At 43.5% G+C, this 13,609-nt stretch overlaps 1 protein-coding gene across 1 annotated transcript in view; it reads right to left on the reverse strand.

Annotated features, from left to right (window-relative positions):
* Positions 1-1,509: 1,509 nt before the first annotated feature.
* The window catches only part of CNTNAP2 (contactin associated protein 2), an 870,382-nt gene continuing 858,282 nt past the window's right edge, over positions 1,510-13,609 (reverse strand). Inside the window, exons 25-27 of the mRNA XM_044419123.1 lie at positions 10,363-10,374; positions 4,149-4,217; positions 1,510-2,073 (exon numbers count right to left, since the gene is read on the reverse strand). Coding sequence (XP_044275058.1) covers positions 1,874-2,073; positions 4,149-4,217; positions 10,363-10,374 — 281 coding nt within the window. The 3' untranslated portion in view covers positions 1,510-1,873. The remainder of the gene's footprint in view (positions 2,074-4,148; positions 4,218-10,362; positions 10,375-13,609) is intronic.

The following is a 13,609-nucleotide window of genomic DNA, read 5'->3' on the forward strand; positions in this document are numbered from 1 at the left end:
TATCCTTCACAACTGGGTTTCAGTGGGAGATTAAAAGGAGAAGGAAACATGTGTTAATTAATATGCCACATATCACCTAACTGATAGAATAATTCCTGGATCAAATGCATTTGCTAAAACTGTAGTAATATATCTGCAATGGCCTACAGAGAAGAAACAGAACAAACCTGTAAAATCTGGTCCTAATTCCCTATTATATGTCTACATACATACAGCATACAGCAATATGTCACAGGTAGAACAGATGTGGCACGATGACCTCAGGTCAGCAGAGTCATAACAAAGCTAAATGGAATGATCTCCCTTCAGATTTGAGCAAGAAAATAAATAAGGCTTCCTGTGCTTTACAATCTTCCTCTCTGACAATGACAAGAATGATGAATACTTTTTATGTTGCTGATAAGTTCTGTACACAATCATTATCACATGCCCATGTCAGGCATACATTTCAAAGTGCTGGCACAAGTTGATGGGCAACTGAAAACAGGCAAGGTGGACTTCCCTCAGGTGCTTCCTAGACCCTGGGTTTCTTGCTCTTTAAGGGTGAATCTATTATACCACAAAACTGTATCACTTTTAAAACTCATTTAATAGTTGGGGTTTCCCCCAAAGATTCCTGGGAACTGTGCCTTGGTGGAGTTGGGGAGAATTTCTTGTTAGGGCTGCTCCAGCATTACCTTGTGCAGTGTGGGAATGCTGGGTGTTCCATATCACATGGGAAGAGCTCTGGCCTTAAAGCACCTGTATTGTCCTATGTAGGAAGTGGAGCTATACTGGTATAGGAAGGAGCTGTGGAATGATTTCCTCCCATGTAGCCTCAAAGTTCAGAGCTGCCCAAGTCATGATGAATTAGTTTCCATATTATTGAAGACAACATCAAGTAGGAGCAGGAGTGGGCAAATCATAATCCCTGACCAATTTATTTATTTGGGCAGCCTCTGCCTCTGAATTTGTAGTTTGAATTTGGTGGTGCAGCAGCAAAAAAGGGCCAACTTTTCCCCTGCTGTAAGAACAAGAATTGGGGTCTATCATCTTTGTTTGGAAGAAAAAAAGTGCCCCCTTGTATTGCTACCAAGCCAACAGATTTCAGAGAAAATTGGACAGCACAGGCAACTATGGGGGCAGCAGGGCAACCCTCAGTGGTTTCTAGGGCAGGGAGCGATTTGCCTTGCAGACCCTCAGAAGTTGCTAGCTCCTGCCTCAGACTGCCCTTGCCTCCCCCACAAAACAAACATTTCCCAGAATTTTCTGGGGAGATGGAATGACCATTAAGCTATTTTAAGTCTGTAGTGCAGTCAAACACACCCAAGCTAAAACTTTTAAACACGCATTAAAATGACGATCACTGAAACACTGTGTGAATACCACCCAGCTCTTACTGTGTCCTTTCCAGGAAATGATTTATGCAAGAATGCAAGAGAAGAATGGCCACAGGTGTTAGAGGTTGACCTGCTGTTCTCAGGAGAGAAATATTTACATTCTAAAGGGCTTCTAAAAAAAATATAGAAAAGTGGCCCCTGTTCTGACAGGCATTTTTGAACACCTCTAGCCACAGACAAAGAAGACAGGTGGTTATTAATAAGTGTGACCCAATGGGGAACCTCTTAAATTATGCCCTTCATTTACATGGATGTTAGACAGGGCAAATCATGGTAAATCAATAGCAAATAGCACTTTTCTGAAAATGTGTTTCCAGTATCAGTATTTGTCTGTCCCTTGCTCTTCCAGTTGTGCTGATCTCCTTTTTGATTAAACTAGATGTGCTCAAGAGTCCGTAAAAGAGCTCTCTTCTTCTTGCTGAAAAAGTCTTCGCCAATCCCACCCTGATCCCTTTCCCAAAACCATCTGCTTCCCCCCCTCCATGGCCCCATTTTTAGATAAGCCACTCTTTTTTGCTCTCGTCAATGGTTTCCGTGAAATTGGGGTCATTGTTCATGATGGCCGCATCGGCGCTCTCCGCAGATTCTGCCCCCTTGGCTTCATTGGTGTGGTAGGTTCCCTTGTGGCGGAACATGTAGCGAATGAGGAAGACCAGGGTGCAGAGGATGGTGAAGATCACCACAGCAATGACACCTGGGAGAGAGGGAAGATTTGGCACGTTCAGAAAAAAGAAAGGAAGAAGAGAAAACAAGATCTTCATTCAGCTGGATCATGAGGTTAAGCAAGCATGAAAAATCATTCTTTTTCTAATAGGACTCTCAAATTTGACAGGTGAAATGTTCACCTACTGTCAGGCAGTATCTATCATAACAGGGGACATCTCATTATTTTATTGTTACTATTGATCCTTAGTGTCTGTCTATTAATTGGCAACCAGTTCAGCTGGGTTTGTGCCAACAACAATGTGAAGGATTGTGTATCACATGATGGGATTCATTAGCATACAAATTTCATGACGTTAATTCAAACTATGGTGTAGGCACATCACTTAAGAAAATGAAATGTATAATCTGTAGATGCAACTCTTGCCATTGTCAGTGCATGTTTAAAATCTTTGAATTCATTCTCCTTTTCTTTTCCACACATGCTTTTTCATAGATATAAACAGATACAGGTGTATCACCCACATTATACATACATCCACATACAATCACACTACTGACATGGATTACCCATATACCAATAATACCCATTCATGCTGTTCACCAGCCTATATGCTTACATGCACAATCGAGCAGTTAACCAACACTGCCAGTGCTGCCTAGTCCTTTCTCTGGATCTGTTCACACAACAGGACATGACTGTATTTGAACCAGGCCTTGGTGCTGAGTGGATCTACCTGGCAACCCCCACAAACATCTCACACAAAAGCAGAGACCCAACGCAACACACACACACACACACACAGCATACCAAAACACCCCCCACATAACAGTCAGACACACATCTCCCTAATTTCTACCCCCCATGAAAGATTAGGGGCACCCCTCCCATACACATGCACACTGCAAACAGATGTATCCAGATGTATCCACAAAACCAGGATAATTTTCGCACTAGTTTTCATCTCATGCCTAATTTATTTTTAACTGTATTTTTGCACCTTTTAATGTCATCTTGACTATTGATTTCTCTTTTCTGTAGAAAGGTGACCAATAAATGGTAATAATAATCGCTTCCCCACCATATGCCCTATCCTACTGTTTATATGCCTCAAAAAAAATGGACATCGAACTGAAGCACAGTCATACATAAAACTCCACCAAACAACACAATCAATTTTATAACACCGATAATATGATTTATGTGCTCATGATATCCCAAATGTTAATGGAACCAAGCTTGTATATCAATTTCTGAAATCAGAGCCAGATTTTGAAGATGTTTAGCATTCTAACTATGGTAATGCAGCCATGAATGAAGCACTAACTTAAAGTCCTGACAACTTGGATGTACTGAAAAATCACAGTTTTGCCAATTTCCCCTCAAAGCTCAAAAACTTGACAAAAGAAAATGCAGCTTTTCAGTATTGGCTTTGAGTTCTGTAGCTTCAGTAAATTGAAAAGACCCCTCCCTGCCTCCCGCTGGCTCAAACTACTTGACATAAGAATGTAAGAGCCATGGTGGATCAGACCAAAAGTTTACCTGGTCCAGCATTCTGTTCACACAGTGACCAACCAGCTGTCCACGGGGAAACCCACAAGCACAACAGGCGTGCAAGAGCACTTTTCCTCCTGTGTTCCACAGCAGCTGGTGTACATAAGCATACTGGGCATAATAATATGGCCATTATGACTAGCAGCCATTAATACCTTTATCATCCACTAATTTACCTAATCCTCTTTTAAAGGCACCCAAGCTGGTGGCTGTAACATAATGTTTTGTCAAATCTTCTGTAACTGCCCTCATTTGCGAGTTCAGTAGCAACTGTATTTATTTCAGTTTCTTAGCAGGTGTGTGTGTGTGTGTGAGAGAGGGAGAGGGAGAGGGAGAGGGAGAGGGAGAGGGAGAGAGAGAGAGAGAGAGAGAGAGAGAGAGAGAGAGAGAGAGAGAGAGAGAGAGAGAGAGAGAATAAACCCTATTCTCTTTGCTGGCTTAGCCTTTGACATCAACAACTTGCCTCAAATCCTGCATTAAGCAAAGACCATTGTATCTGGTCCATACTTATGACATTTATACGCATTTATACGACATTTATATTGCCTTACCGCCAATAATTGCTGAATTCCTATTAACACCACCTCCTATCACTTGACCATTGTAAGGGAGATCAGCACCTGTTGGAAAGAGAAAAGCAAAGAGTCCAGTTATAATATAACCTTTGGATGATATTTCATCTTCCATTTGGTGCCCTTATAAATGTCATTGCTTTCCTTTTTTAGCCAACATATACAATTATGAAACAGCTTCTATAATGTCCGTTGGCAACATTGCCTCATATCAGAACTAAAGAAGCATATTCTAGATGCACAGTTAGATATACTGTTGTTAATATTCTTTTCAATACTGAATATTATAAAGTTTTATCTAATTCTACCTACTACATGTACTATTATAAACTGGCAATGTGACATGTAGCAGTTAAAAGGCTAAGAACTAGGAAGTCCTTGATTAAATTCTCACTTCAGCCAAAAGGTCAATAATAGCTGTCTCATGCGTGAGGTATGCCATTATCTGAACCACTCTACACCCCCGTCTCATGTTTTCAGCTGCCATGTGGAAGGCTTGCCCATGTTGACTTCAGGTCAACATGGGGAGGGCCCATTGCTCTGTGGCAGCTGTAATGGTGGCATCTCCAGATAAAAAGAACCTAGACAGCAAGGTCAGGAAATACCTCTACTTGTGTCTTCAGAGAGGTACTGCCAGTCAGTACAGATGAAGGAAAGGGAACCTCTTGCCTTGCCTCAATCCAGCCCATGGATATTCTCCATCTTGCCCATGGAAGCCTTAGGGTCTGTCCAAGCCCTGCATCCCAGACACTACTGGGATCATGGGACAGGGGCAGGAAATTCTTCTGACATTTCCAGTCGCTGAAAGCAGATCACAGGGAGGGAGATTCCTTTCCTCAGGCTCCCCAAAACTCAGGGAAAAGAACCCCCATTATTTCAAATCAATGATGGGAGATAAAAGAGGAGTGGGATTCCCCATGACACACCACCCACCCTCCTAATAGCAAAAGTGAGTGGCATGCTAAGTGTTTCACTTACAGAATACCTTCTCCACTGGGACGAACATAGTGTGAGTGAAGCAGCCCTAACACAAGGTGGCAGCTGCAGCTCTAGCTGGCACTTCATGTTGGCGCAATGAGGATGTACCTAGGTATGGCCATGTCCCAGTTACAAGGCTGATGGAGGGCTGGGCCCCCAGCTATGCTCAGGACCCAGCCCCTTGCTAAAATAAGACAGGGCTAGATGAACTAACAGTCTGTAGGCCCTTCAGTGAAATGAAGCGGAGTGGTGGCCACCTTGGACAGCAGATCCTGCGGGATGACTTGGGGAACAGACATGCATGCTGCATGGCCTCTAAGCTGTGCAGCCTGCCCTGTCCCCCATAACCTACCCTGCTGCCCTCAGGCCATTGTCTCATGCCAACCTTGTAGTAAGATTCAAGTGCCAGTTGATCAACTTCTCTGCAAGGTATGGAGAGAAGAGTCACCTTGTCCACTCTCTTGGGCAGCAAAATGTCTAGGGCTAGCCCCAACATTATGACTGCAAGACAGCTTCATTTATTCAGATGCAATTAATCAATTCCTCCTGGTAACATCTATGTCATGGCAGCAGAGGGAGCTCTCTCCTACGCTGCTGGGAGTTCTAACACCAAAAGTGCATGCTGCATGTTGAAGTAGCTGCACAATGGAAAGTGTGTGAGCTGCAACTATTGTTTCAGTGGATCTGCACAGCTTGAATGTGTATTGACCCTTTCCCTCTGTCTGCAAATATATCCATACACATCCCAATAACACTGTAAGAATGCAAAGAAATTGTGTGAGAGAAAGAACCTCTCTGTGAGTTCTGGAAGTGCTGCAAAATGGGAGATGCCCTCCCCAAAATGAAAGGCATGAAGTGTGAATTAGCAAAGCTGGAGAACTGGTAAACATCTGCAGATCCAGACTTAGGGTAGACTCCAACCAAAGTCCCATTGATTTAAGTAAGCCTGCTCTAAGTACAACTAAATCTGTATCTAGCCCATGTTTTTAAACCTAAAAGAAAGAAGAGTCTGACATTGGAAAAGCAGCAAAGCAGTAGCCACAAGGGGGACATGCTGGTTAACTACATGGGTAACACTGCATTGAAATGAATATATAGTCTCATGAGATGCTAATAATCTTCATATTAAGAAAAGAACTAGAGTGAGCCAAAAGCATGCTCTTCTGCACTGGAAGGAGAAGAAATTGCCTTCCATGCAGTGGAGTAATGATTTGCACTCTCTGTCTTTATTTGAAATGGCAGTCTATAGAACAGAGGGATGGCAAATACAACAACATACTGGGTTAATCCATGCTAGAAAACATTTCATTTGTAAGTTACTGCTGCAACAGTGTTTTTTGTTGCTGCTCTGGGGGAACATATTAATAAATAAAGCATAGAATCAACAATTGATGCAACTGAATCCCAAACAAAACATGGATCATGGTTTAATTCTGGGAGAAGTTGGATGAGAGTTCATGATAATAAAATGCATTTTATCATTTCTTTAGAGAATGAGCACATACCACAAGCTACATTATAGTGCACCAATCTCATCATAGTGCTGATATTTTGCCCACAAGATAAAAGGTAAAGGTTTCCCCATGACATTAAAGTCCAGTCATGCCTGACTCTAGGGGGCGGTGCTCATCTCCGTTTCCTAGCCGAGGGAGCCAGCATTTGTCTGCAGACAATTTCCATGGTCATGCACGGAACGCTGTTACCTTCCCACCAAAGTGGTACCTTTTTATCTACTTATATTTGTATGCTTTTGAACTGCAAGGTTGGCGGGAGCTGGGACAGAGTACGGGAGCTCACCCCATCTGTGGATATGAACTGTTGACCTTTCAATCAACCAGCCCAGCAGCTCAGCGGTTTAGCCCACTGTGCCAAGGAAGAGAGGAAAAATCCTGCTCTTCTTGACAATTTAAAGCAGTTAACAATTCACAATGTTAAAACACCACAGCTACATTAAAAACATTAACAACACCCAGCAGTAAAAAGTGTACAGATACAGGAAAATACATAGAGGGAATGAACAGATCCCACCCTCCCCAGCTTGTCTGACAGGGTGGTTTTAATTCCTTAGTGCAAGGTCAGAGGCAGTGCTCTGATCTCAGACATCAAATCAGAGCTCCAAATCCCCTCACCTGCCCCTTTGCAGAAAGAATAGCACTAACTGCTCTCCAAGGTTGGGAAACAACCTCAGAAAATGGTTAGGGGGGCCTTTTGGCAGACAGGGAAGGGAGGGGGCAGGAACAGCCAAGTATCCTGAAGCTGCTAAAGCTGCCTTCCCTCCCACCCCCAAGGTGGTGTCAATACATGGTCAAAAATATCATCACTGCCTCTGCCACTTTTCCCACTGTGCATGGGCTGGACATACAGGCTGCTGTTCAACTGGCTTATTTATTTATTTATTTATTTATTTTATTTAAAGTTTTTATATGCCGTCCTCATTGCTACATAGCCTCGGGATGGCTCACATCAACAAATAAATAAAACAATAGAATTACAATTACAATTAAAACTTGGAAACCCACTGGCTGCACAATTAAAACTATAAATATTAAAGATTATTAAAATACTGTTTGAATAAAAAGGTCTTGGCCTGGCGCTGAAAAACAAATAATGAAGGTGCCAGGCGGACCTCTCTGGGGAGCGCATTCCACAGATGGGGCGCCACTGCAGAGAAAGCCCTTCTCCAGGTACTTTGCTTCCTAATGTCTCTCACAGAGGGCTCCCGGAGGAGAGCCTCTGCTGCCGATCTCAAGGGGCAGGAGGGCAAGTATGGCTGCAGGCATTCCTTCAGGTATCTGGGTCCCAAGCCGTTAAGGGCTTTATAAGTAATTACCAACACCTTGAATTGAGCCCGGACTTCGATAGGAAGCCAGTGAAGCTGGTAGAGGACTGGGGTTATATGAGAATAACGCCCAGTCCTCGTCAGCAACCTGGCTGCTCTGTTTTGCACCATCTGAAGTATCCAGACTGTCTTCAAGAGCAGCCCCACGTAGAGCGCGTTGCAGAAATCCAACTGGGAAGTAACCAATGCATGCGTCACTGTCGCTAGGCAGTCATCCTCCAGGCTTGTGCCCTTTGCAACTGAACTGCAGACATATTATATATATGTTACATATAGAATCAAAGAGGCAGATGTAACATTAACATGTGGATTACCTCCATTATTTACTGCTTGAAAACTGGGGAAATGTTTGACCAATTTAAACTTTGCTACAGGCCAGAAAAAAAATATCCCAATGGGCTGTTTTAGCCTAAAGGCCATCAGTTGTCTATCTGCACGCTGGATAGACCCTCCACCTAAGTAAGAATATATCTCATAGCACATAAATTTTTCACTGTAGCATCATTAGGATTCACCACAGTGAAGTGATAGCAAGATAAAAGGAGGCAAGAGAAACTGATCTTCTGTTCTGGAAACAAGAAAACTAATAAGATGACGGGCACAGAATGAAAAATATGGGGTATCAGATCTAACTCTTTCTCTGGCTAGATTAAAATCACTAGCAAAAGTTGTTCAGAGAGGAACATAAAATTGGAACACATGTTTCTGAGTCATCCTCCATCTTTCCATTATCTTTTCCTTCCTTGACTAGCGACCCTTGTCTCTTTTTGCCCAATTTGACTGGTGTTACATGCTCAACCAATCCTTGGTCTGATGCAGCTAACAAAACATGGCATGTGAAGCTTCTTCCGAAAGCTTGTAGCAGATAAGATCAGCTTATTTGAAATCATATTTGTAGCATTGCAGGCAAAGGAGAGAACCGCATTTATTATTTCCCCTCTTCTTTGTTCAGTTAGAAAACAACTTGCATGTACGATAAGTGCATTGTATTCTGGCTGCCAGTTTCATTAACTTCTCAAACAGCCATCTAAATGATAACAGCTTCCAGATTTAATTGCTTGGCTCATACTTCTCATTATTAGTTGCCTTAATATTTCTGTTATCTTTCTTGTCTAGCCACTTGTTTATTGCTGCATTTGAATCTGGCTTTTCTTCCAAGGAGCTCAGAGTAGTATCCGTCAGAATGATATATATCCCAAGGCGGTTATCCCATTTGATCCTAACAATAATCTTGGGAACAAAGTTAAATTGAAAGAGGCCGTGGTCAGGTTTGCAAGGTCACAGAGAGAAAATAAGCCACAGTGGCTTATTTTACCTGCCAATATATGCCAGTTGCAAGCCACCTAAAGTATACAATTGCCCTCACTGCATGCAGGTTGTTGTGCTGTCCAAACCCAGAGAGGGTGGGCAGTGGGATGGCTTGTTAACTGCCTGCTGCTGATGCACACAGCCAGGCTGCCTCCCTGACTGCCACTGAAAAAGTGTCATCAATCAGGACATGCAGGGCTTATACCAGACAGTTGCTGCCGGTAGCCAACCCTCCTATAAAAGCAACCCCTTGGCTGTTGGCTGAAGATAAGGTAGCCTAACATGGGGCAGTGGCTGTCCTTCTGCTTCTTCCTCAGCCTAGTTAGGATTACAAAAGCTCATGCCTCTGAAATGCTTCCATTATAAATGGCATTGCCTAATTTCCTTCAACTCTCTTTACTTAAGTGAAACAAATGGTGCTCAAGCATAGATAAATGTTTCCTAACTTTGAAACAACAGTGGATCAGAGAAGAAAGATAGCTCAACTTCTTTGGAAAGACAGCATATTTTTCTTCATGAAATAAATTACCTTTCATGTATAGGTTTATAATGGCAGAATGCACAGTGCATGGTAATAAATAATAGTTTGGCAGATGATACGTTCTCACCAAAATGACACATTAATTCCAATGTAAAACAGCATGCTATTGACCACTGGCAGTGCATTATGTTGTGCTTGAAACTCAACAATTTATGAAGACAACACAGGCATTGATACATAAATTCAACTTTTAATATTTATTATTAGCTGAATGCTAGGGAGAATATCTCCAATGGCAATTCCCATTTTCAAAGGATTGTAAAACGTACACCTTGGTACTGCAACATATAGCAATATTCATCTCCCTTCAAGAAAAACCAGCTACATTGCATTACAGTGCTTTTACGATGGCATTTATTTCCATTATTTATTGAATGGATTTGTGCCCTGCCATTCCATCAAAAAGATGGCACTTATGACAGCTTACAGTTATAACTGGTTAAAACAATAAAACCCTAAATTAAGATATAATTACAAAAATAAAAATTACAGAAATAATTTTAAAAATCAAGGATCAAAAGCAACACTTGCTTGATCTGCTTACACACCGAAGACCTGCTTGAATACAGTGGTCTTTGCTTGCCAGTAGGACAAACAGAAAACAGGGGGGAACTTAGCCTCCCTTAGGGAGGCACTCCACAGTTTTGGAACAGCCACCAAAAAGGCCCCCTCTCTCAAGTCGTCTCTGAAGGTAGAGGTCTTGAAAGAAGGATATTTTCAGAAGACTGTAAGAGCCAGGCAGACTTGTATGGGAGGAAGTGGTCTTCCAAGTAGCCTGGCTTCAAGCCGTATAGTGCTTTGCAGGTCCTAATTAGCACTTTGGATTATGGGTGGCCAAATGGGTAGCCAGTGAAGCTGTAGTAACAAGGAGTCACATGTTCTCTATGACTCTGGTCCACGGTCTGGTTGCAGCATTCTGGACCAGCTGATGTTTCTGCACAGTTCTCAAAGGCAGCCCTCTATTGAGCGTGTTGCAGAAGCAGGCATGTCTATTGATGGCAGCTTCAGTTCAACACATCTGGAGGGCAAAAGGTTGGGGAGGGCTACCCAAGAGGATTTGTGATATTTTACAAGGTGAAATATGCAACAGATGACATGAAAACCACTCCCTGTTCTGGCGCACCCAATTTTAAGTTGTGCTTCAAGGGACTGCCATAAATTTGAAACTAAACCAGATATGGAGGCAGGTTAAGGACTTCCTCTGTAAGCCGGCATTTAATCTTTAATCTGCTGCTTGCTTATTAATTTTACTGGGGACTACTCAATTTTTACTATCGTAAACTTCCCTGGGGGCATTTGCCACTTGGGCAGTATGCAAAGCTAACAAATAAAGAAATCGGTACATGAAAACATGTGCAGCCTGCTTTTAGAACAAGCAACAAAACATTAGGGCTTGTTAATGTAATATGGCAGACTAGTCAGTATTTATTACCTTCCCCCTCTCAGCAGGACTGTTAACCCTTCCCCTGGCCCTGCTTACTCTGTGTCAGAGCAGTGATTTATATTTTTGAACGGGAAACAAGAATAATCACAAGCTTAAGGGGTGGTAAATTTTTCATAAGCAGGGCATAATAGCCATGACTCCCTTTTCTCCTTCCAGATCATGGGTCCTCAAACTAAGGTCTGTGGGCCGGATCCAGCCCGCCAAGCCGATTCAACTGGCCCGCCCCACAGGTGTTACACTCACTGGGTGCCCACGTGGCTTGCTCACAAGGAGGTCGTTTTGGACTAGCTTGGAGAAAACAATCTCCTTGTGAGCAAGCTGGTGCCTCGCCATGTGCGCCCGGTGGCAGCTTGCTCATGAGGAGATAGTTTTGGACTCGATCAGAGAAAATGATCTCCTTATGAGCAAGCCGACGCCTTGCCCCACATGCCCCCCGTCCCCACCTCGCCTGCCCCCTCACCGGCCCATACCCCCCCCCCCCCCCGCTGGCACCACCTTGGTGGACCGCGCCCACTGCTGGCACCTGTCAACTGGCCCCAATTAAAAAGTTTGAGGACCCATGTTCCAGATGTTCCTCCTGGCTATGCAAAAATTCCTTCCTCAAACAAGCACAAGCTGATTTAAGTGGATAGTTTGCCATTCCTAAATGAATGCTCCAAGCAGTCTTGTGCCTTGAGGTTCAAAATACATCAGGCAAACATTTTTATTTTCAAGTTTAGGTTCAAAATGGAGATATTAGGAGAACAAAAACCAAACCACAAGGGCATGGTGCTTTTGCTTTTCAGGCATCTCATGCCTGAGCATGCATCAACTTGAGCCCACAAACACCTCCCTGGGACCCCACAAGGCTCTTGCCTCTCTGCATTTGTGAAAACACTTAAAGATTTCTTTGCAATTTTAAAAAAATAAGTGGGTAACCAGCATGCTGCAAAGTGAAATGCCTGCTTCTAGTACTGGACTATACTGATTTTCTAGAATCCCGCTGGGCTCCCAGTGAACCTCAGATGCATTATTAGAAAATAAAAATAGTGGATGGCTGCTGCTGAGTGCTTAGTTCTGCATTGTGATTGACTGTTCAGGAAAAAAGAAAAAATGTCAGATGGTAGTAGCAGCAGTGAGTATCCTGGTGGAGAGAGTGGTGGTGGAGCGAGAGAGGGGCTGTTCTGTCCATAGTGTGTATCTTTGTGTGTATGGAGGGAGTGTGGGGATACCTTTTTCTAAGCTGTTGCATTTGCTGGTTGGTTAGTTCATTTTGGTATGGTGCCAATTAATTAATTAATTCTAAAATATACAGGCTGCTGAATACCCAACAGGGCTCGCTCGCTCGCTCGCTCGCTCTCTCTCTGTGTGTGTGTGTGTGTGTGTGTGTGTGTTTTGCCTTGGTTTTGTGCATATGCATGCACACATTTTGTCAGTTTGGGTATGCACATGCCTATGTGTTTGGGTCTTTTGTGTATGCATAGCTGTGTGTGTTTCTTGGAGCATTTACCAGTTTGCTTTCTCTGAAATAGTGTTGTGCTTTGTAAGGAAAATATGCGATTTGGCTGCATATTCAGTTTCTGAGCCTCATCTGTGAAATGGTTGTTAGAGTGGAACACTGTGGGTTCAGAAGAGTGGCTTTATGTTTTAGAACTCAGACCCCTCATCTGCCTTACATGTAGATTCTTCGTAGGGTCGGCTCTCTCATGAGACAGGGTGAATCCCCTGCCCCAGGCAGCAGATCTGGAAGGCAATGAACCTCACACATCAGAACCTGCTACCCTGAGGGTGATAGGTCCCGATGCTCCCAATGCCCCATGCTTCTCAAAGTGAAACGCTCAGCAGGTTGCCACTGGGAGAGTCCAGCTAGCCACTCTCCTGCTGTGGCAAATGCTGCCACAAGTGAATTATTACTACATCGCATTTATACCCCCACCTTTCATCTTCTTTCAAGGAACCAAAGGTGGCTTACAAAGTCCTCCTTTTCTCCATTTCATTATCCCAGCAATCCTGTGAGGTGGGTGAGGGTGAGAGTCAGTGACTGGCCCAAAGTCACCCAGCAAACTTCATGGTTGAGTGGTACCAGAGCCCAGACCTCCTGAGTCCTAGTCCAGCACGCCAACCAGTACACCACCCCGACTTTTTGCTGTCGCAGCTCTCCAGAGCACCTCCTGCTGCCAGCTACCTATGTCTCAATCTGGCAGCTCCTGAGAGTTCTGCCGGAAGGATGGGAACCTGCCAAACAGTTGGGTACCACATTCCCTTTACATCAATGTAAGGGAAAGAGAGAGGGCTTGAAATTGGGAGATGGATATTTAAAGAAGGGACAGGGGATATCCCTAATGGGGCTG

The sequence above is a fragment of the Varanus komodoensis genome, unplaced genomic scaffold (assembly GCF_004798865.1).
Source record: "Varanus komodoensis strain SLA01 unplaced genomic scaffold, ASM479886v1 scaffold10, whole genome shotgun sequence".
In the NCBI taxonomy this organism is placed as follows: Eukaryota; Metazoa; Chordata; class Lepidosauria; order Squamata; family Varanidae; genus Varanus; species Varanus komodoensis.